This window comes from Aegilops tauschii, chromosome 6 (assembly GCF_002575655.3).
Source record: "Aegilops tauschii subsp. strangulata cultivar AL8/78 chromosome 6, Aet v6.0, whole genome shotgun sequence".
Classification (NCBI taxonomy): domain Eukaryota; kingdom Viridiplantae; phylum Streptophyta; class Magnoliopsida; order Poales; family Poaceae; genus Aegilops; species Aegilops tauschii.
Genome location: NC_053040.3, coordinates 103,391,785 through 103,415,298, shown reverse-complemented (window position 1 = coordinate 103,415,298; position 23,514 = coordinate 103,391,785). Strand labels below are relative to the sequence as shown.

The following is a 23,514-nucleotide window of genomic DNA, read 5'->3' as shown; positions in this document are numbered from 1 at the left end:
CTTGTTGAGAAAAATTCATTTCCGTCTGTCATAAGCTTTTACCGAGGTATCTTGTTGAGAAAGACCGGGTATCGTGGGTCGGAAATTGTTCACATATCATGCTAAGGAAAATTGAGGAGCCTTGCCTCATAAATTTCTTCCGATAGCGTGTGGAATAATACTGGGTTTCTTATATCCAAAACTTCATACTGATATGCAGACTGAAATCCATACACGCCCATAATATTCTGAGGCTGATTATTTGCATGAGAAAAATGGTTTGACTGTCTTCCTTGAGCATGTCACATTCTGACTTTATTTCGGATGATAACATATTTCAAGCATCATGCATTGTTGAGCCAAAACTTTGTATATGATCCATACCTCTGTCTGAAAATATACCGTTGGGCTTGTACCTGACTTGTCTTGCTGCTGACTTGATCATTACTGTTGTGAGGATTTGGTACTGATGGGGACATGATGCTGATAATCAATCCAAGACACTATTGGTATTCTGAGCAGATATTAATGCCATAATGCAGTTGACTGGGTGGACCATAATGTTCAGTTGAGCTTCTTCCAATTATTTGAAATCCTTATTGCTTCTTCGAGTCCGGTGTCAGTTGATGAGCAACTCTTTATAGGGGAAAATAATGTAACACCGGGGCCCAAAAAGAAAGAAGCAAAAGAAAACTAAACTTACAAAAGCACACAACAACAATCAGTTCACACACAATCAATGTCACATATTACTGCTAGTCACACAATATGCATGTCTACTTAAGCACATAAATTTCGCGGAATCTCTGGTTCTACGAACTAGCATGCTGTGACGATGTGCACGAGGACGAATAAATGTGTGGAAAAATTGGTGTAAACAGCGCTACACCAAGTGCTAGCTTAGCCAGGTAGCAACCTGGACTAGCTCGGAGGCGAGGACTCACTCGGTAACCATGTAGTGGGACACGAAGGTCGCAACCACATTATTATCAAGCGGATGGAAAAAGATTTGTACTCGTCCAAGAAATAAGGATAGCGGGGAAAAACTGAGGCTGTTGACATTGCCCTTTTTTATAGCTAAGATCATTAAGGGTTGCCAACACTACAAAATAAAAGAATGATCTGGGATAGAAGCATGTCTATCACCGAAACGATAGGCGAGACTGAAAGAAAGACATCAACGCGATACCTGAGCACCATTTCTACAAACAGTGTCAGGATCACTTGGCATCACTCTGCTGGGACAGAAATGACACCAAACATCCAAAGAAAAAGGAACTGGAGAAATGCAGAGGCTGAGCTATAGTGGATCCGAACCGATGCCATCTACATTCACCAGATAAACCGTTAGTAACAAATAATGATGCTATATGTATGCCATGCAACAAACAAATGCAGCAACCAAATGCAATAAACAAGTCGGACTTTAAACTACCGGTTTCTACCGCTCGCGCTGACTAGGGCGTCCTACAGCCAGACCTGCTCTGATACCAAGCCTGTGGCACCCCGGCTCAGAGAAACCGGAACGCCCCGTATTCCAGCCCAGAGATTGAGGAGAAGTCAATACGGCACTGCTTGACATAGAACAAATCAGCTCTTATTACAAGAATAAATACAAAGGTCTGATGTTACAAAGGTTCACATCAGCACGACGACACTATGCCTGCGATACTACACTTGCTCTATGCTAGCAGCAGAACAACTCGAAGCAGCGGAAATCTTCTAGCAGCGGAACAACGACGAAGGTGGTGAACTCCACTCCGCGGGGACTCTAGCTGGGACACGATCTAGCTCGCACGAACGGAAACCACGAGAAGCAATCAAGCAATCACGGCATCACCTGCAATCTGGCATGACACGCCAGGTCAGTATATTGAATGTACTTGCAAGCTCACAACAACCAAAAGCATCAAGCCAAGACAACAACATAGCATTAAGCAGGTGAATTAAATTAACATCTACCATGATACGACAACAACTACTAAGCATGATATGAAACTACTACAATACTGATAAACCAACATCTCATTCCCAACAACAATCTCATTCTTGGCTAACCGGCCAAGCAATATACCATCTCGACCACCTCGTGGTCCATATGATCACCTCGTGATCAAAACAACCACATGATCACCTCGTGATCAACATATCCACATGGTCACCTCGTGACTACATCACAAACCGAATGATCATCCTCAAGATCATCTCAACATCATCATCAACATCCTGCCAAACTGTTACTGCTCACATACATCATATAAATCAACTATAAGTCATTCAGTCACGTGAGTGTTGATCGAACGGTGTGACCTAGTACGGACGCGGCTATCGAGAGCTTAAACACACACTCTGCAGAGGTAGCGCACTTTACCCACACCACGGAACCCATGGCCTCGCACTCCCATTCGGGTGGACCAACGGCATTCCGACAAAACCGATCTACTGCCATGACACTCTCCCGGCCACTCCGACCAACACCCCCTTTGGGTTCAGTCCTGGGTGGCCCCGTGCCTACCAAAGGCACCAATGGCCACCGTCGTGGCAAAACGGCCACCATCATGGAAAACAAAAACGGTCCCAAACGGGGACAAAAGCGCGCAATCCAACTACGGGCACACAAGGCTTATGTAAGCCTACCTGATCAAGGTAGCGCGCACCCATAACCTTCCCTCGTTGGAGGCACCGGCGAGAGACACGGCAATAGCATCGCATTAGGGCCTTCCCATAAAGGCAAATGTGGTTGCACTAGAGAAAGCCCGGTTCGGTGGCACCTGACCAACTTAATGACGGAATTTATCCCCAAAAATATAACTGTGATAACTGATACTCCGATATCAACTATCAAACTATAATCCAAGTCATAGCAATATCCAACAAATAATCTGAGCATAATATCAGCATATCAACATACTCCAAGGATAGCATACCATTTCTATCACGATGAATCTGAAAACAATAACTCTACTACTCCAATAACAAGAACAAAGCTATCCAGCTAAGATCCACACGTAAACATCATCTCTGAAATTAATACTCCAAGCAACAGTAACAGAACATCGACTAGCATCATGAAAATAATCATACTATCCACTAATAATCCAAAGGCAGCATGACATCCAAAGTAATACTCCAAAGTATAATAACAGATATCATCATGAAAACAATCATAATATCAACCACTAATACTCCAATGGCAACATGATACTCATCAACTACAAACATAACTCCTAGTAATCCAAGCAATAGCAGGGCAACAACAAGATCAAAATAATACTCCGAGAAAATGCCATGCACAAAGTCATGTAGCTAAAGCAATATTTTAAACAAGTTCAAATATATTAAACCATGTCACTGCATTACAGTGATGCAAATGGAGGGTGTGGCTTGCCTGGGGTGGAAGAAATCACCGGGAGAAAGTGCGAGAAACTTGCGGAAAGGATCACCAGAAAACGTACTCTCTCGGAGGGGGCTGAATAAGGGCAGGGAAAATGGTCATTTTCAGAATGTCAAAACATGGTGAAAATGGTTCCATCAGAACGGGCTCGACGAAACGAAGACGTGGCCTTTGGAATCACCTGATTTGGAGCTACGGTTGAAAAGATACACTTGTTTTTCTGCCAGGGACCTGTCTGTAAGAAAAATCTTAACAAATTGGGCCTGGACAGAAAAACAGAAAGCGTACTTTAATGAATACACCTTCGCTTCAGGGAAAATGCATTCCTTGCTGAAACATACACAGAATACGCTTTCAGGTAAGGGAAGCGTACTTTGGCTGAAGGAGAAGGAAAAGACGCTTTCTGAAAGCGAAAACGCACTCACGGGTTTACGCCTCCACTTAATCCAGTCAGCAAGGGCGGGGCTGCGGCTTGAGCCACTGCTAGGTGGGACCGCGGGGTCCACAGCCAGCTGGCAGGGAGCGGCCTCATCTTCCTCTCGCCCGATGCGCGCCCGCAGAGCAGAGGAGGCAGCAGCGAGGCCGGCGCCGGCCCAGCCATCTCCGGTCACCTCCCACGGGAGTGAGGGCACCGGCGAGTGCGGCAAGACGTTCCGCACCCGTCTGCACCCCGCAGCAGCGCCAGGATGGAGCGGAACGACGGTGGCTTGCAGCGACCGAGAACGAGAACGAGGGCGGCGGCCGAAACTTGGGCGCGTGGCCGCAGCGGCTCCGGCGAGGAAAAGAGGGATGGGAGAGGTTCGCCGGGGTCTGGTTGAGCTACTGGTGGAGGCGGAATGAGGAGAGGGGCTCCGGCTTGAGCCAATCAGGGAGTGTGGCCGCGGCGGCCATGGCGGCCAACCGAGGCGATGAGGGGCTCTGGAGTCGAACGGATGGGTCGGGGAGGTTGCTGGGAGGGTGAGGAAGAGCTTGGAGCGCTCGGAGGGCTCGGGAAGGCCTTAAATAGGTGCGAGGCGAGGAGGCCGAGCTGGCGCCGCCGTGGCTACATGTCCGGCGCCGCGGGCGCGTGTGCACACGCATGAGCTCAGAGTTAGGCGACGAGAGGGGACAGAAGGGAGAGCTCACGGGGAAGAGGCAGCCAAGGGAGCGCAGGGAGGAAGACGACGGCGACGAACCGAGCCAAAACGCCACTGTACGTCCATCGGCACGCGGCGGTTTGCGTCGGTGAGGAAGCTGACGGAGGGGGAGAGGGGTCCAGGGAAACGGCGACGATGAGATGCAGCCACTGGACATGCTCACGAGTTCTAAGACGACGAGAGGGAGCGGTGCCAAAGCACAAACGGTGCTCTGGACACGCCACAACGCACAGAGCGCGTAAATGTGCATGCCAGCTGCGCGGTCACCACACGACATGGCACGGGGAGGGCTGTAGAGGATGGCAAACTATGTTTGGGAGCTAGTCCTTCCAGGGTGGATCATTTATGATGCCATGGCTTGATCTGGGGTGCTATGGTTAAATGGTAACTAAGCTCTAAAGTTTACTGCATCAAACTTGGCAGAGCACTGCTGATCAACAGGAAACTGATTGGGTCAAATGGTGTTTTCTGGGATGATTAACTACGGAAGGATTATGATCCTAGAGGTTTGGATCATAATGGAGCACAAACTAATATAGTTGCTGTGTACCCCAAAATTGGTCAGAATCAAGATTTGGATGATGCACTCACATGGTGTTATGGAATGGCATACAACTTGGCAAATCCTCATGATATGGACATATAAAGATGTTGTAAAAAGGTCATGCCAAATGGACAAGCCAAAATGGCACTTGCTTCACAAGCATCATTTCTGTCCAGAAACTTGAAATAATTTTGGTGATCAAATGGATCCATGAAATGATGCCAAATTGGGTGGAGAGATGTTTTATGGGTCGAAGAATGATCTGGTAATTTATCAGGATTTTTTAAGCAATATAAAATACACTTGCTTCACAACCTGAAAATATTGCCAGAATCAAATATTTGCTCCTGTGCTCACATAGATGATTGGATGAGGCTGCAAATGGGTGGAGGGGGTTAATATGAGCACATTAAGGAGTGTGCAAAATTTTAACTCATTCGGATACTCCTAGCTAGTACTTCCTTCACAAAGCCTTCTATCTGACAGAAACTTTGAAAATTCACTGAGGAAGATTGGCTAGGCAAATAAAGTTGAACTTGTGCCTGAGGCAATTATTTGGACATATAGGCATGCCCAAAAATCCTGGGAGCCACTAGGAAAATATAAATGACACTTCCTTCACAAAGTGCCATTCAGGATAGAAATGAAGAATAATTATTGGGGAATTATTCTTGGGCTAGGACAGGGAAGTTTGGGCATATTTGATCAACATATGACCCAAAGGAATTTTGAGAATTAATTGGGAATTTTTGGATGGACAGAAATATGGGTTGCTTCACAACCTAGGGCAGATAGGGTTATTCCTTTATTAGAAAAAGGAATATTCCCTAGAAAAGATTTTAGGGTTTGGCCAAGGAGTGAAGTGACATGATCTTGGCAAGGTTTTGAGAATGCTGAGCCACTTGGGAGGGGGAATGAGGATGATTTCCCAGGTGGCAAGGCCACAGAACCACTTCAAAAAGAAAAACAGAGCAAAAACCAAATAAATCAAAAGAAAAAGAAAAGGGCCGAAATCCAGGCTGTTACAGAAGTTGAGTAAGACTCGAAGCCTGACCATGGCAGAAGATAGAGTGAGAATGAAAGTCATTCCATATATCTCAGCCATAGGTTCTATACGATATGCCATGCTGTGTACCACACCTGATGTGTGTCTTGCCACTTATCTGGCAAAGAGGGTACAAAAGTGATCCAGCAGTGGACCACTGGACAACAGTCAAAATTATCCTTAGGTGCCTTAAAGAGGACTAAGAAAATGTTTCTCGGTTATGGAGGTGATAAAGAGTTCGTCGTAAAGAGTTACATCAATGCAAGCTTTGACACTAATCTAGATGGATCTAAGTCTCAATCTGGATACATATTGAATGTGGGAGCAATTAGCTAGAGTAGCTCCATGCAGAGCATTGTAGACATATAAAGTTGCAAAATACATACGGATCTGAATGTGATAGACCTGTTGACTAAACATCTCTCACAAGCAAAACATGATCACACCTTATTACTCTCTGGGTGTTAATCACATGGCGATGTGAACTAGATTATTAACTCTAGTAAACCCTTTGGGTGTTGGTCACATGGCGATGTGAACTATAGCTGTTAATCACATGGGGATCTGAACTATGGGTGTTATTCACATGGCGATGTGAACTAGATTATTGACTCTAGTGCAAGTGGGAGACTAATGGAAATATGCCCTAGAGGCAATAATAAAATGGTAATTATTATATTTCCTAAATCATGATAAAGGTTTATTATTCATGATAGAATTGTATTGATCGGAAACTTAAATACATGTGTGAATACATAAACAAATATCGTGTCCCTAGTAAGCCTCTACTAGACTAGCTCGTTGATCAAAGATGGTTAAGGTTTCCTAACCATAGACATGTGTTGTCATTTGATAACGGGATCACAATATTAGGAGAATGATGTGATGGGCAAGACCCATCCGTTAGCTTAGCATTATGATCGTTCAGTTTTATTGCTATTGCTTTCTTCATGTCAAATACATATTCCTTCGACTATGAGATTATGCAACTCCCGGACACCGGAGGAATGCCTTGTGTGCTATCAAACGTCACAACGTAACTGGTTGATTATAAAGATGCTCTACAGGTATCTCCGAAGGTGTTTGTTGAGTTGGCATAGACCGAGATTAGGATTTGTCACTCCGAGTATCGAAGAGGTATCTCTGGGCCCTCTCAGTAATACACATCATAAGCTTGCAATCAAACGACTAAGGAGTTAGTCACGAGGTGATGTATTACGGAACGAGTAAAGAGACTTTCCGGTAACGAGATTGAACTAGGTATGAAGATACTGACGATCGAATCTCGGGCAAGTAACATACTGATGGACTAAGGGAATTACATATGTTGTCATAACGGTTCGACAGATAAAGATCTTCGTAGAATATGTAGGAGCCAATATGGGCATCCAGGTTCCGCTATTGGCTATTGACCAGAGAGGTGTCTCGGTCATGTCCACATAGTTCTCTAACCCGTAGGGTCCGCTTAACGTTCGATGACGATATAGTATTATATGAGTTATGTGATTTGGTGACCGAATGTTATTCGGAGTTCCAGATGAGATCACGGACATGACGAGGAGTCTAGAAATGGTTGAGAGGTAAAGATTGATATATAGGATGATGGTATTCGGACACCGGGAGTGTTTCGGAGGGTACCGGGTACATTTTGGCTCACCGGAAGGGGTTCTGGGCACCCCCGGCAAAAGATATGGGGCTAATGGGCCAAGAGGGGAAACGCACCAGCCACAAGGGGCAGGTGCGCCCTCCATATGGGCCGGCCAAGGTGGAGAAGGGAAGGAAAGAAAGGGAATATGATTCCCCCTTCCTTCCCCCTTCCCCCTCTTTCCTTCCCCCTCCGACAAACATGGCAGGGGGCGGCCAAGGGCAGGAGCCCAAGTAGGATTAGGACCTACTTGGGCGCCCCTTGGCCTCTCCCCTCTCCCTCGCACCTATATATATGAGGGGGGGCTCCTAGCACACACCAGAAAATTGTTTAGTTGTGTGCGGCGCCCCCCTCCACCGTTTACACCCCCGGGTCATATCTTTGTAGTGCTTAGGCGAAGCCCTGCGAGGATCACTTAACCATCACCGTCACCACGCCATCGTGCTGACGGAACTCATCTACTACCTCGACGTCTTGCTGGATTAAGAAGCCGAGGGACGTCACTGAGCTGAACGTGTGCAGAACGCGGAGGTGTCGTGCGTTCGGTACTTGATTGCTTGAAGCGCGAATAAGTTCGACTACATCAACCGTGTTGAGAAAGGCTTCCGCTTACGGTCTACGAGGGTACGTAGACACACTCTTCCTCTCATTGCTATGCATCTCCATGGATAGATCATTGCGTGTGTGTAGAATTTTTTTTGTTTTCCATGCAACGTTTCCCAACTGAAATGCCTATGGACAAATCCTTCAAATATAACTCAAGGCAACCATTAGGCCATAGAGAATTTCATCAATTACCAAAACCACACATGGGGGCACTTATACGTCTCCAACGTATCTATAAATTTTTATTGTTCCATGCTATTATATTATCTGTTTTGCATGTTTTATATGCATTAATATGCTATTTAATATGATTTTTGGAACTAACCTATTAACCTAGAGCCAGTGCCAGTTCCTGTTTTTTCCTTGCTTTAGAGTTTCGCAGAAAAGGAATACCAAACGGAGTCCAAACGGAATAAAACTTTTGCGATGATTTTTCTTGGACCAGAAGATACCCAGGAGACTTGGAGTGCAAGTCAGAAGAGCCACGAGGCGGCCACAATGGTGGAGGGCGCGCCCCCGGCCTTGTGGGCCCCTCGGTGACCCCCTGACCTAGATCTTCCTCCTATATGTTCTCTAATACCCCAAAAACTTCCAGGGGAGGCACGAAACCACTTTTCCACCGCCGCAACCTTCTGTACCCGTGAGATCCCATCTTGGGGCCTTTTTCGACATCCTGTCGGAGGGGGATTCGATCATGGAGGGCTTCTACATCAACACCATTGCCTCTCCGATGAAGCGTGAGTAGTTTACCACAGACCTACGGGTCCATAGCTAGTATCTAGATGGCTTCTTCTCTCTCTTTGATTCTCAATACAAAGTTCTCCTCGATGTTCTTGGAGATCTATTCGATGTAATACTCTTTTGCAGTGTGTTTGCCGAGATCCGATGAATTGTGGATTTATGATCAGCTTATCTATGAATATTATTTGAATCTTCTCTGAATTCTTATTTGCATGATTTGATATGTTTTCAAGTCTCTTCGAACTATCGATTTGGTTTGTCCAACTAGATTGGTTTTTCTTGCAATGGGAGAAGTGCTTAGCTTTGGGTTCAATCTTGCGGTGCTCGATCCTAGTGATAGAAGGGGAACCGACACGTATTGTATTGTTGCCATCAAGGATAAAAAGATGGGGTTTTCATCATATTGCTTGAGTTACTTCCTCTACGTCATGTCATCTTGCTTAAGGCGTTACTCCGTTCTTTATGAACTTAATACTCTAGATGCATGCTCGATAGCGGTCGATGTGTGGAGTAATAGTAGTAGATGCAGAATCGTTTCGGTCTACTTGACACGGACATGATGCCTATGTTCATGATCATTGCCTTAGATATCGTCATAACTTTGCGCTTTTTTATCAATTGCTCTACAGTAATTTGTTCACCCACCGTAATAATTTCTATCTTGAGAGAAGCCTCTAGTGAAACCTATGGCCCCCTGGTCTATTTTCCATAATATAAGTTTCCAATCTACACTTTTAGTTTCCTATTTACTTTATTTGCAATCTTTTTCTTTCCGTTCCATAAACCAAAAATACCAAAAATATTACTTTGTCGTTTATCCATCTCTATCAGATCTCACGTTGCAAATAACCATGAAGGGATTGACAACCCCTTTATCGCGTTGGGTGCAACTTGGTGTTTGTTTGTGCAGGTATTCGGTGGCTTGCGCATTGTCTCCTACTGGATTGATACCTTGGTTCTCAAAAACTGAGGGAAATACTTACTCTACTTTGCTGCATCACCCTTTCCTATTCAAGGGAAAAACCAACGCAAGCTCAAGAGGTAGCAGGAAGAATTTCTGGCGCTGTTACCGGGGAGATCTACGCCAAGCCAAGACATACCAAGTACCCATCATAAACTCTCATCCCTCGCATTACATTATTCGCCATTCGTCTCTCGTTTTCTTCTCCCCCACTTCTAAAATGATTTTCAAAAAGATTTGCCTTTTCTTCACCCCTTTTCCGTTCGTCTCTTTCGCTCGCCTTTTGTGTGCTCGTGTTTTGGATTACCTGTTTGTCGCAATGTCTCCTCCAAAAAACGTTGACCCCCACCTTAGGAGGTTAGACGAAATCAAAAATAATGTTAGAAGCTTCATATCTTTACAATTTGAGCATAACAATTTCTTTAGAAACGAGCTCAAGGAGCAGAAAAGTTTTATGGAATACATGAACAAAGAGCTTGATGATATGTCTAAGGAATTTTATGGTTTGAGATCTCAGTTTGCGCATCTTGAAAATTTAGTAGGTCAAATTTCTGATAAACAAGCTACCTTAGTAAACAAAATGGCCGCTAAACAAGAGGCTTTAAATAATGATGAAGATCTTAAAGTGATTGATGTGACTTGTATTGAATCTTTGTTTTCCAATGTAAATCTTGATAAAGATGGGACTGGAGATGAGTCAACTTTAGTTAGAAGGCGTCCCAATGATTCAGAGTTTTTAGATCTTGATGCAAAAATTTGATAAAAGTGGGATTGGAGAGGTCAAAACTTTAAGTAGCAATGAACCCACTCTTTTGGATTTCAAGGAATTTAATTATGATAATTGTTCTTTAATAGATTGTATTTCCTTGTTGCAATCCATGTTGAATTCTCCTCATGCTTATAATCAAAACAAAGCTTTTACTAAACATATTGTTGATGCTATGATGCAATCTTTTGAAGAAAAGCTTGAATTGGAAGTTTCTATCCCTAGAAAACTTTATGATGAGTGGGAACCTACTATTAAGATTAAAATTAAAGATTATGAGTGATATGCTTTGTGTGATTTGGGTGCTAGTGTTTCCACGATTCCGAAAACTTTATGTGATGTGTTAGGTTTCCGTGAATTTGATGATTGTTCCTTAAATTTGCATCTTGCGGATTCCACTATTAAGAAACCTATGGGAAGAATTAATGATGTTCTTATTGTTGCAAATAGGAATTATGTGCCCATAGATTTCATTGTTCTTGATATAGGTTGCAATCCTACATGTCCCATTATTCTTGGTAGACCTTTCCTTAGAACGATTGGTGCAATTATTGATATGAAAGAAGGAAACATTAGATTTCAATTTCCGTTAAGGAAAGGCATGGAACACTTCCCTAGAAAGAAAATTAAATTGAATCTATTATGAGAGCCACTTATAGATTGCATGCCAAAGACGATAACACTTAGATCTATTCGTGTTTTATGCCTCGTTAAGGGCGTTAAACAATAGAGCTTGTTGGGAGGCAACCCAATTTTATTTTTGTTTTTGCTTTTTAGGTTCTATTTTGCAATAAATTTTTCATCTAGCCTCTGGTTAGATGTGGTTTTGTGTTTAATTAGTTTTTGTGCCAAGTAAGACCTTTGGGATGGCTTACGGTGATAGTTGATTTGATCCTGATGAAAAACAGAAACTTTTGCACTCAGAAAAACAATTCTTATTTTTTACTGGAGCGTGGAAAAACTATGATTTTTTTACACAAAATTGATATACGAATTGCCTCTGTTGTCCTTTTTCAGAATATTTGGAGTTAGAGAAGTATTATAACAATTCGGATCTTCGTAGATTGTTCTGTTTTTGACAGATTCTGTTTTTCGTGTGTTGTTTGCTTATTTTGATGCATCTATGGCTAGTATCGGGGGGTATGAACCATGGAAAAGTTGTAATATAGTAGATATTACACCAATATAAATAAAGAATGAGTTCACAACAGTACCAAATGTGGTGATTTATTTTCTTATACTAACATAGCTTACGAGATTTTCTGTTGAGTTTTGTGTTGTGAAGTTTTCTAGTTTTGGGTAAGGATTTGATGGACTATGGAACAAGGAGTGGCAACAGCCTAAGCTTGGGGATGCCCAAGGCACCCCAAGGTAATATTCAAGGAGGCCAAAGAGCCTAAGCATGGGGATGCCCCGGGAAGGCATCCCCTCTTTCGTCTTCGTCTATCAGTAACTTTACTTGAGACTATATTTTTATTCACCACATGATATGTGTTTTGCTTCGAGTGTCTTGTATGATTTGAGTCTTTGATTTCTAGTTTGCCACAATCATCCTTTTTGTACACACCTTTTGGGAGAGACACGCATGAATCGTGATTTATTAGAATGCTATATGTGCTTCACTTATATCTTTTGATCTAGGCAATTTTGCTCTAGTGCTTCACTTATATCTTTTTAGAGCACGGCGGTGGTTTTATTTTATAGAAATTGATGAACTCTCGTACTTCACTTATATTATTTTGAGAGTCTTTAGAACAGCATGGTAATTGGCTTTGGTTATAAAATTAGTCCTAATATGATAGGCATCCACGAGGGATATAATAAAAACTTCCATATAAAGTGCATTGAATACTATGAGAAGTTTGATTCCTTATGATTGTTTTGAGATATGAAGATGGTGATATTAGAGTCATGCTAGTAAGTAGTTGTGAATTTGAGAAATACTTGTGTTAAGGTTTGTGAGTCCCGTAGCATGCACGTATGGTGAACCGTTATGTAACGAAGTTGGAGCATGAGATGTTTTTTGATTGTCTTCCTTATGAGTGGCGGTCGGGGACGAGCGATGGTCTTTTCCTACCAATCTATCCCCCTAGGAGCATGCGCGTAGTACTTTGTTTTGATGACTAATAGATTTTTGCAATAAGTATGTGAGTTCTTTATGACTAATGTTGAGTCCATGGATTATACGTACTCTCGCCTTCCCGCCATTGCTAGCCTCTCTAGTACCGCGCAAATTTCGCCGGTACCATAAACCTACCACATATCCTTCCTCAAGAAGCCACCATACCTACCTATTATGGCATTTCCATAGCCATTCCGAGACATATTGCCATGCAACTTTCCACCGTTCCGTTTATTATGACACGCTTCATCATTGTCATATTGTTTTGCATGATCATGTAGTTGACATTGTATCTGTGGCAAAGCCACCGTTCATCATTTTTTATACATGTCGCTCTTGATTCATTGCACATCCCGGTACACCGCCGGAGGCATTCACATAGTCATATTTTGGTTCTAGTATCGAGTTGTAAGTACATATAAGTGTGATGATCTTCATTATTAGAGCATTGTCCCATGTGAGGAAAAAAAAGGAAAGGCCAAATAAAAAAGAGAAGGCCCAAAACAAGAGAAAAGAAAAGGAAAATAAAAGAAAAGAAAAAAATGAGACAAAAAGAGAGAAGGGACAATGTTACTACCCTTTTTGCCACACTTATGCTTCAAAGTAGCACCATGATTTTCATGATAGACAGTCTCCTATGATATCACGTTCATGTGCTAGTGGGAATTTTTCATTATAGAACTTTGCTTGTATATTCCAATGATGGGCTTCCTCAAAACGCCCTAGGTCTTCATGAGAAAGCAAGTTGGATGCACACCCACTTAGTTTTCTTTTTGAGGTTTCATAAACTTATAGCTCTAGTTCATCCGTTGCATGGCAATCCCTACTCACTCACATTGATATCTATTAATGGGCATCTCCATAGCCCGTTGATACGCCTAGTTAATGTGAGACGGTCTCCTTCGTTTTGTCTTCTCCACAACCACCGTCTATTCCACCTATAGTGCTATGCCCATGGCTCACGCTCATGTATCGCGTGAAAGTTGAAAAGGTTTGAGAACATCAAAAGTATGAAACAATTGTTTGGCTTGTCCTCGGGGTTGTGCATGATTTGAATGTTTTGTGTGATCAAGATGGAGCATAGCTAGACTATATGATTTTGTAGGGATAAGCTTTCTTTGGCCATGTTATTTTGAGAAGACATAATTATTTTGTTAGTACGCTTGAAGTATTATTGGTTTTATGTCAATATTAAACTTTTGTTTTGAATCTTACGGATCTGAACATTCATGCCACAATAAAGAGAATTACATGGATAAATATGTTAGGTAGCATTCCACATCAAAAATTCTGTTTTTATCATTTACCTACTCGAGGATGAGCAGGAATTAACCTTGGGAATGCTTGATACGTCTCCAACATATCTATAATTTTTTATTGTTCCATGCTATTATATTATCTGTTTTGGATGTTTTATATGCATTAATATGCTATTTTATATGATTTTGGGACTAACCTATTAACCTAGAGCCCAGTGTCAGTTCCTGTTTTTTCCTTGTTTTAGAGTTTCGCAGAAAAGGAATACCAAACGGAGTCTAAACGGAATAAAACTTTCGCGATGATTTTTCTTGGACCAGAAGACACCCAGAAGACTTGGAGTGCAAGTCAGAAGAGCCACGAGGCGGCCACAAGGGTGGAGGGCGCGCCTAGGGGGGTAGGGCGCGCCCCCCGACCTTGTGGGCCCCTCGGTGACCCCCTGACCTAGATCTTCCTCCTATATATTCTCAAATACCCCAAAAACATTCAGTGGAGCCACGAAACCACTTTTCTACCGCCGCAACCTTCTGTACCCATGAGAGCCCATCTTGGGGCCTTTTCCGGCATCCTGCCGGAGGGGGATTCAATCACGGAGGGCTTCTACATCAACACCATTGCCTCTCCGATGAAGCGTGAGTAGTTTACCACAAACCTACGGGTCCAAAGCTAGTAGCTAGATGGCTTCTTCTCTCTCTTTGATTGTCAATACAAAATTATCCTCGATGTTCTTGGAGATCTATTCGATGTAATACTCTTTTGCGGTGTGTTTGCCGAGATCCGATGAATTGTGGATTTATGATCAGCTTATCTATGAATATTATTTGAATCTTCTCTGAATTCTTATTTGCATGATTTGATATGTTTGCAAGTCTCTTCGAACTATCGATTTGGTTTGGCCAACTAGATTGGTTTTTCTTGCAATGGGAGAAGTGCTTAGCTTTGGGTTCAATCTTGCGGTGCTCGATCCTAGTGACAGAAGGGGAACCACCACGTATTGTATTGTTGCCATCGAGGATAAAAAGATGGGGTTTTCATCATATTGCTTGAGTTAATTCCTCTACATCATGTCATCTTGCTTAAGGCGTTACTCCGTTCTTTATGAACTTAATACTCTAGATGCATGCTGGATAGCGGCCGATGTGCGGAGTAATAGTAGTAGATGCAGAATCGTTTCGGTCTACTTGACACGGACATGATGCCTATGTTCATGATCATTGCCTTAGATATCTTCATAACATTGCGCTTTTCTATCAATTGCTCGGCAGTAATTTGTTCACCCACCGTAATAATTTCTATCTTGAGAGAAGCCTCTAGTGAAACCTATGCCCCCCGGATCTATTTTCCATCATATAAGTTTCCGATCTACACTTTTAGTTTCCTATTTACTTTATTTGCAATCTTTTACTTTCCATTCCATAAACCAAAAATACCAAAAATATTACTTTGCCGTTTATCCATCTCTATCAGATCTCACGTTGCAAATAACCATGAATGGATTGACAACCCCTTTATCGCGTTGGGTGCAAGTTGGTGTTTGTTTGTGCAGGCATTCGGTGGCTTGCGTGTTGTCTTCTACTAGATTGATACCTTGGTTCTCAAAAAACGAGGAATATACTTACTCTACTTTGCTGCATCACCCTTTCCTCTTCAAGGGAAAACCAACGCAAGCTCAAGAGGTAGCAGGCACCACATGTTCTTTCAAGTCCGGACGGTTGCCGGCGGTTTGAGGGTCCGCTTTGGAGATGCCCTAACAACTTTTCCGAGTGCTACCTTCGAAAGTGAATATAAGTTGGGCAGGTGTTTTTGGGTCTTTGATTTTATTAGTGAGTAAATGTAAATATGTATATTCAGATTAATTAGCAAATTAAGTTTCTAAAACATATATGTTCTGCTACCACGTGATACATGTGGTAAGCAATCGAAACAATTCAAAAAACGTATATGTTTTGCTAGTTAAATTAACAATCTAAATCTCCATGCCAGACTTAGGCATCTCCAACGCTGACCCGCAAATTCCCTCCCACATCCGTCCGCGGACAGGGGGAGACCAGTTCACGGGTTCGGATGCGGGAGCCGGACATCCAATGTTATCATATATATGTCCACCAGTAAAGAGCACTCTCAAATTCAAACAAAGTCCGATCCATAGCGCACGCCGGATCCATAGTACGGAGCCTTGTAATGCTTCGACCATGGCGGCGTCTGGACAGTGGGCGACACGGTGTCGTGGCTCCGCGACCTCCACCGCGTCCGCGAGCAGCACGCCCACCGCCACGGACGCCATCATCACGCCCTCCTCTAGCCTTCCGCTTCATGAGTGTTGCCTCCTTTGCGGCCTTCGCTTTGACACGGCGATTTTGCCGCATCGCCGAGTTGGTCTTTTGGGCGAGGGTGATGGTCAAATCTTCCTGCACCTCCACCACCTCCACCTCCGACAGGTCCTCGTCTGATTCCATGCGTCGGCGATGGCAACAAAGTAGGAGAAAAGGGCGAGAATTGGGTGGAGAGCGGCGGATGGAAGAAGAGAGTGGGAGATTTTGACGCGGAAACAATGCGAGATGCTACAAAAGGGCGAGTTCCGCCTTCCTTTTGGGTGTCTCATGGGTGTAACAGTCCGATGTGTCTCATCTCTAGGGACGTGTTTGGTTGCCTGCATACACCTCAACCGGGCCCGCGCGGGAAGAATCCGGCATGTTTGGTTGCCTGTATACACTATTGGGCCTACATAGCACGGAACTTAAAGCACCTCTGCGCCTAGCTCGCTGTGAACACTTAGAGAGGCAATTTCTTGCGAGTCAGGCCAAGGCGAGCACAAGTGAGCGGGCCCTTGCACAAGTGAAGACAGGAGGGATGCGAGGTGATTAAGTGAGGTCTTCTTCAACCTCGAGTAAGCTTCTATCTAATCTCCTCTCTTCCTTGTCCCTCTGATCTACACAACGGTGCTTCGATTCGAGGTAAGCTCTACACGACAAAGATGCACCTCGATGCTACGGTTCCATTCAGGCGGTCGGTTCATAGCTTCGTCGGCCGTAAGTTCTTAATTTCATGTTCCCGTTTGGAGCTATTCTGAACGAATTTTGTCAGATTCGTCACGCACGATCGATCATTTGAAATTTCCTTTGACCAGCAGCCTAATCTCGCAGTTCCTCACAACATTTGTGTTGTAAGTTTTTGGTTTCGACAATCGTAGCTTCATCTCTCTTTGGACAACAATCTACTACACTGACGCTGTCATGTCGAGCTCCTCTTTCCTCTGCTCAGAGCCCTCCTATTCGTCCTTCTCGACGCCGAAGCCCTTCCCCTTGATCTCTTGCCCACATCCTACTACACTAGAGTCATTTCCAGCGTCGCTTATCTCGACCTACTCTCTGTCGTCCTTCTACTGCACTGACGCTGCAATGGCGCGCACACTGATTTCTTGTGTCCTCTGCCTCTGTGCACACTGCAGTTCGCCGCGCCGCCGACGGGGTCGATCATCTTGGCCTCCTCTCTCTCGCCCTACTACACTGGAGTCGTTTCTAGCGTCGATCATCTCAGCCTCCTCTCTCGTACATTGCACTGACGATACCATGGCGCGAGCACTGCATTCTCCTCTTTTATTGACCGTCTTTGCGCGAGCACTGCAACTAGTTCACCGACGGTGTCACTCGCCATGCCGCCGACGGGGTCGCTCGCCCATGACTCCATGCTCGTCATGTCGGACACGACGCCACGGCCACTATCCACCGCAGTCGCCATGGTCCAACGCACACTGCATTTCTCCCCCCCCCCCCCCCATCTTCCTCTGCTAGCTCTTGACCCTGTGTGCTAAGTGCAAGTGCTAGCTCTTAATCATACATCATGCGTGCAACCAAACACCGTGTCCATGTGCCGCTTGGGCCAATGCAGGCAACCAAACAAAGTGCACTTGCGTCACTTGCTTATTACCTAATGCAAGAACCCTAGATGCAGGCAACCAAACAACTTGTAGATGGTGCATTAGGACCTGTTTTTGCTCAACCAGGCTAGGTTGAGAAGTGTATGACATGCAGGTACTGTTCACAACTTGAACCAAACATACCCTAGACTCCCACAAAGCCCCACGTTTGGTTCTAGTTTACGGGAAAAACATGGTCCGGACCGTTCAGTTCTAGTTTACATGAAAAACATTGTCTGCCCAACTCTGTCCTTGTCCGGAGGTAGTACTTAGATCTGCCCAACTCTGCTTGCCAAATGTTGACCTGCCCCAGGTGGCCTAGCTCAGCGGCCACGTTACCCCAGGATGCTTAAGCAACCTATAGCCGGTCCCTCTGGCGTGTGCTTTTCGTTGACGCTTCAAATTAGCACTCTATCGGCAAAATTGTCTAAATTGGGCAAAACTATATCTTTAGTGCCAACTCATAATAACAGTCTGAAATTCACAAACTGGAGCCTTCACAGGGCACAATCCATTTGGACATTCACAAACTGGAGTGAGCCCAGCCAAGATTATTCACAGGTCCACGAACCACGACTACTTCACATCACATAGTAATTTATTTACAGGTTTGAGACCTCAGCTCCTACAGGATGTTCAGTTCAGTTCAGTTCAGAGAGGGCAGAGCTGGAGCTTTGCAGACTGGGCACCAGTTCTTCTGCAGGAGCCACTGGCGAATGCAGCACACATGGTACTGGTGCTCACACCGCAACCTGCCAACCTCTTCGCCCTTCACGAACTCCTCCTGGAACAAGAACAGCAAACCCATTTCCATTTCAGCAAGCGTTTACAGGTCAAATAATCCCACCCTTTTCTTTAGATATAAACTACCCCCTCCGTCCCATAATATAAGAGCGTTTTTGACACTACACTAGTGTAAAAAACGCTCTTATATTATGGGACGGAGGGAGTAGTCAGGTAACCCCTGTTAGACTATTTTGCACGACAGACAGGGAGATAATTGGCGTTGTTGTCGGAGGAAGATTCAGACAACAACTTCGTTCGGCGGAATCATTAGTAAGGATGAGAAGTAAGGATGATGCCAACGTAAGTACGAACGGTGTTTAATACATTGACAAGAACCAACCACCTAATAAAGTAGCTGGTCATTTTCATGATGAGACGCTTGGATATACATGGCAAAAAGAAAACAGATACTAGGATAGTGGGATCGCGACGTTTTCTTTAACAGGAGGACCACGGCGGTTTTGAAAGCGTTCTTTCGGTTATATGCAAGAAGAGTAATCAGAACATTAAACGCAAGAAAGTCAACATATCCACTTTGATAGCAAAAAAATTTCTAAGAATGATAGATGCAAAACAATATTCAGTAACTGTAAGGTTTTTATTTTACTGTATACCATTTAGAAGCAATAGGATCCAGTTGGTACATGTTTACCTGGCATATGCTGCATTTGATGTCATCTATGACTGATCTGTTTCCTTTTGCAGCAACTGGTCTATATAAACGCCTTCTGATACATTTTGCAAACTGTTCTTCAGAAAGAGCAGTACTTACGTATCCTATTCTCTCTTCTAATGCTAATAGTTCCTGTTCAGAAGAAGGAAACACAAATGCCCCTTGAATAGAATACATACCAGAACTTCTCTCATGAATTGTCAAATTTACGCAAATCATAAAGGGAGAGAAGAAGAGTTCACCAAAGAAACACGCTTCTGTAATGAATGAATCCCTTTAGTCAGAACTAGACGTGACAAAAATAATACCTCATAGGACATGTTGTCAATATCCATCCGCATGTCGCTATGCTGATCATGGGAGGCGAAGGCACCAAGTAACAGATTTGTCTCCAGTACCCGCAATTGCTGCTAACATGTTATCCATGTTCAGCGAAAAGGTAGACGGCAAGAAATTTACAAACATGACGTCAAACTAACTAACCTCATAAGTAAGCCCAGCTTCTTGTTCAATCCTCTCCAGCACTAGCAATACCTACATACACATACATGAGAAAAAAAACACTTATACCACATCCATAGTCATAGTGCATAGTCTTTAGCAAAATCATTATCAAAATGATGGATTCAGTCCTACATAAAACCTATCTACAAGAACAATACAACTGGAACAATATAAAAAAGTGTTTTGGAAAGGGACCTCTGCAATGCCTTCCATGTTTATGCGTCTGTGGCCACCTCTCTCCCTCGCCAGACTGCGAAATGTTTGTGGGGGGCTTTGCTCAAAACGGGAGCTTGATGTTCTCCTGGCAGTCCGAGTACTCGATCCCTGACGAGTAGATGAGTAAATTGCATGAGGTAGTTCCACAGAGACTGGTCTTATTGAGCTTTCTGAAGAATCCTCTTCCACAGAAAAATCAGCACCAACTGACTGTTGATTCCTGGCAGTAGACTCATTCAGATGAAGCAGGGCATCCTCTCTTTCCTCAGACATCCTGAACCTAGTGTCTCTAGGAGAAGTCCGTCTTGTCCTTACTGATACTGCTGAATCCTGAATATTTCTACTGCGGCTTCGTAATGTTTGTTGCCGAACTGATTCTTCGGTAGTTCTGATTCTGGGACCACTAATGCTAGGATATATTGTATGTGAATGACCTAAACTGGATGGATCACTTATGACTCTTGATCTGGAAGAGCTTTCCCCATCAGAAGTTCTCTTTCTCATAGCATCAAAGCTCCTGGTACGAACAGAATCAGACCAGCATCCTGATGGCAGAACATCAGAGACTGAAGTGCAACCAAGATTTTTAAGACCACGTGGTCCACGTCTCTGTTCTCCACTAACAAGACTATATGATGGCTTCGCACCAGCGATAGGAATTCTAGGTATACTAGGCTGATTACTAAATGACGAAGAGCAAGAATATCTAGCTGTGCCCAAATTCAATTCCTTATCCTTCTGTCTATGTGTTTTAGAACTTAGTGAAGCACTCCTTACCAAGGACTCAGCTGTATGTGCATGCATACCTGAAGAACCAGCAGAATGCGAAACCTCTGGATCAGGTGCTATCAGTTCATCATCTTTGGCAGTTAATCCTTCTGTCTCAGTCTGTGGAGCATCTGAACTCTGATTCTCTACAATGGTTTTCTTACTACCATCAAGACACCCGGCATCGGACTTTCTTCTACTACTTTCAGCAACGTCAGCCCCTTCCAACTTAGTCTGCCTTCGCTTTTCCTCACCAAATTTCCTAAGGGGAAAGTTCTTAGGAAATTTGGAAGAGCTTCCAGACATGACATTTGAGCTTGCATATTTATACGAGCCATGTAAGTATCTTGGTCTCTCCTGATTATCAGCCAACCTGGTTTTCATAGGATTGACTCTTGAAGTGCTTCCCGGTACATCAGTGTTCTGACTGGTTGTCTCTTCAGGGCTTCGATTTATGCCTGAACCTCTTCTGAGAAACCCAATTGCTGCTTTGGATCTATTTAAATACTCCTCCATGTAACCAGATATCGCCAAATACCGAGATGAAAAACTTCTCAAATGTCGAGTGGTTCTGTGACCACGATTTGCAAGGATCAATAAGAAATAAAACCTGGACAATGGATCCAAGAAATGAATAAGCAAGAAAATGCAACAAATGAAACACAGTATTGTGATTTTTTATTCATACTACAATCGTAGACTGTGCTGAGTGCAAGAAGAGGCGTAAGAGTGCGCTGTACCATTACATTCTCTCTCTATCGTGGGATCCCAATCAATCAAATATACAGAAATGAGCAAGTCAACCAATAAATTGTACTTCCTCCTATCCAAAATAAGTGTCGTGGTTTTGTACTAAGGTTAGTTCAATCTTAGTTCAAAACTGCGATACTTGTTATGGATCGGAGGGAGTAGTAAAATATAAAACCATGTGCAAATTGATAAGAAACAACAAACCAACAACTAAGTTCACAAGTAATATGTTCATCTTTGATTGTTGTGCTTAGCTAACTGCCCACAACGCTCCATCCAAGCACTTACTTAGTCACTAAAATACTACAGTTGTTTTTGTTTCATGCTAAATTACAAAAGAAGGATAGAATATTCACAGCAATGTGCAGGGCTGCATGCTGAATCCTAGATGTCTTACTACAGAACTCCACGGTCACAAAAATCCAAGAGGAGTACCAGCACTTGGTTCAGTTAGACAGACGCCCTAATAGTATTATGGCATAAACAACATCATGATGTCATCAACAACTCTCTCCAGAAAACAACAGCTTATAATGCAAACTGTATTTCTCAAGATAAGCTTTACAAAAGGGTTGGGTCCACGCTCCACATATCATGACACGATCATTGGCGCCCTGACATCATTCGTCTGTCCATATGCTCCTACCAAGTAATTCCTCTGAACCGTATGCAAAGAGCGCACAAACCGCCAGCGCCACTAACAGTGGCCACTAACCAATATTTTTAGAGGACACAAGTCCAGAAATTTTACATATCTGCTACTAGTTTTAACTATCCCATAGTTTCAGAAAAAAAATTATCCCATCCCAAACTGACTTCCGAGACGCCCGTCCTTAAGGAATCTGTAAATGTAACTGCAACTTCATCAGCGAACTGGTTTTTCCTTGTGTGGGCGCGGAAATATTTCTTAACAAAAACCCTGCCCAAGAATAAGATGCTCCGAACTTCCCTTGGCATTTTCGAACCTAAAATCCACAGTAACATCCATCTAACTTTTTTTCCCACGGTAACAAAAAAAACTGTTCACGCTGAAACCGATCGAAATTTATCTCGCGAGGTTTTTCTGGCAGCCCGACATCCCAACACGCGCAACAGCGTCAGGCAGAACGAGTTCCTGTCCCTCGAAGCCTCGAACAAAAACGAAAAACACGCACAAAACAAAAACTGAAACAGAGGCGCTGAGACAGCAAACCAGACGTACAGCGGCGGCGCATTCCGGTCACAGAAGACCCGGAACCGAACCGATCGAGCGGACGGAGAGGGAGCGCGCGCGGCTTCGATTCCGCCGCGTCTGCGTCGCCGGCCGTGCCTCCTGCGCGGCAGCGGCGGGGCCGGAATGGGAGGAGACGCCGAGGGGGAGGGGAGCGGGGAGCAAGTTGGGGCTGGGGGTGGGGGCGCCTCCCGGCTCGGATTCCTTTCCTCCTTGCAGGATCCGAGGCGATTTAAGTCGAGTTTAACGAACGGCACTGGACGGGCGGAGCGGGCCGGGCGCGGCGTGTGGTGACCCGATCCGTTTGAGGCCGCGTGGAAGTGGAATCCTACGGGTACCCACTTTGGAGGGTGCCCCCACGTGTGCGGCGTGCGGGGCCCGCGCTCTGGGTGTGGGGCGCTAGGGTACACGGTCCGTGCGGAGTAGGCGTGCACGTGACGAAACGGGGGGTTTGGGTAGGCACTGGCGAGAGGGGCGAACTGTGTACGTGCACTG

At 44.1% G+C, this 23,514-nt stretch overlaps 1 protein-coding gene across 1 annotated transcript; it reads right to left on the bottom strand.

Annotated features, from left to right (window-relative positions):
- Nucleotides 1–18,535: 18,535 nt before the first annotated feature.
- On the bottom strand, nucleotides 18,536–23,234 carry LOC109743393 (uncharacterized). The gene is made up of 6 exons (XM_020302481.3): nucleotides 23,011–23,234; nucleotides 20,271–21,669; nucleotides 20,055–20,105; nucleotides 19,880–19,978; nucleotides 19,551–19,703; nucleotides 18,536–18,896 (listed from the first exon to the last, which is right to left on the bottom strand). The coding sequence occupies exons 2-6, from the start codon at nucleotides 21,573–21,575 to the stop codon at nucleotides 18,759–18,761; spliced, it is 1,746 nt and encodes a 581-aa protein (XP_020158070.1). The 5' UTR covers nucleotides 21,576–21,669; nucleotides 23,011–23,234; the 3' UTR covers nucleotides 18,536–18,758.
- Nucleotides 23,235–23,514: the final 280 nt, after the last annotated feature.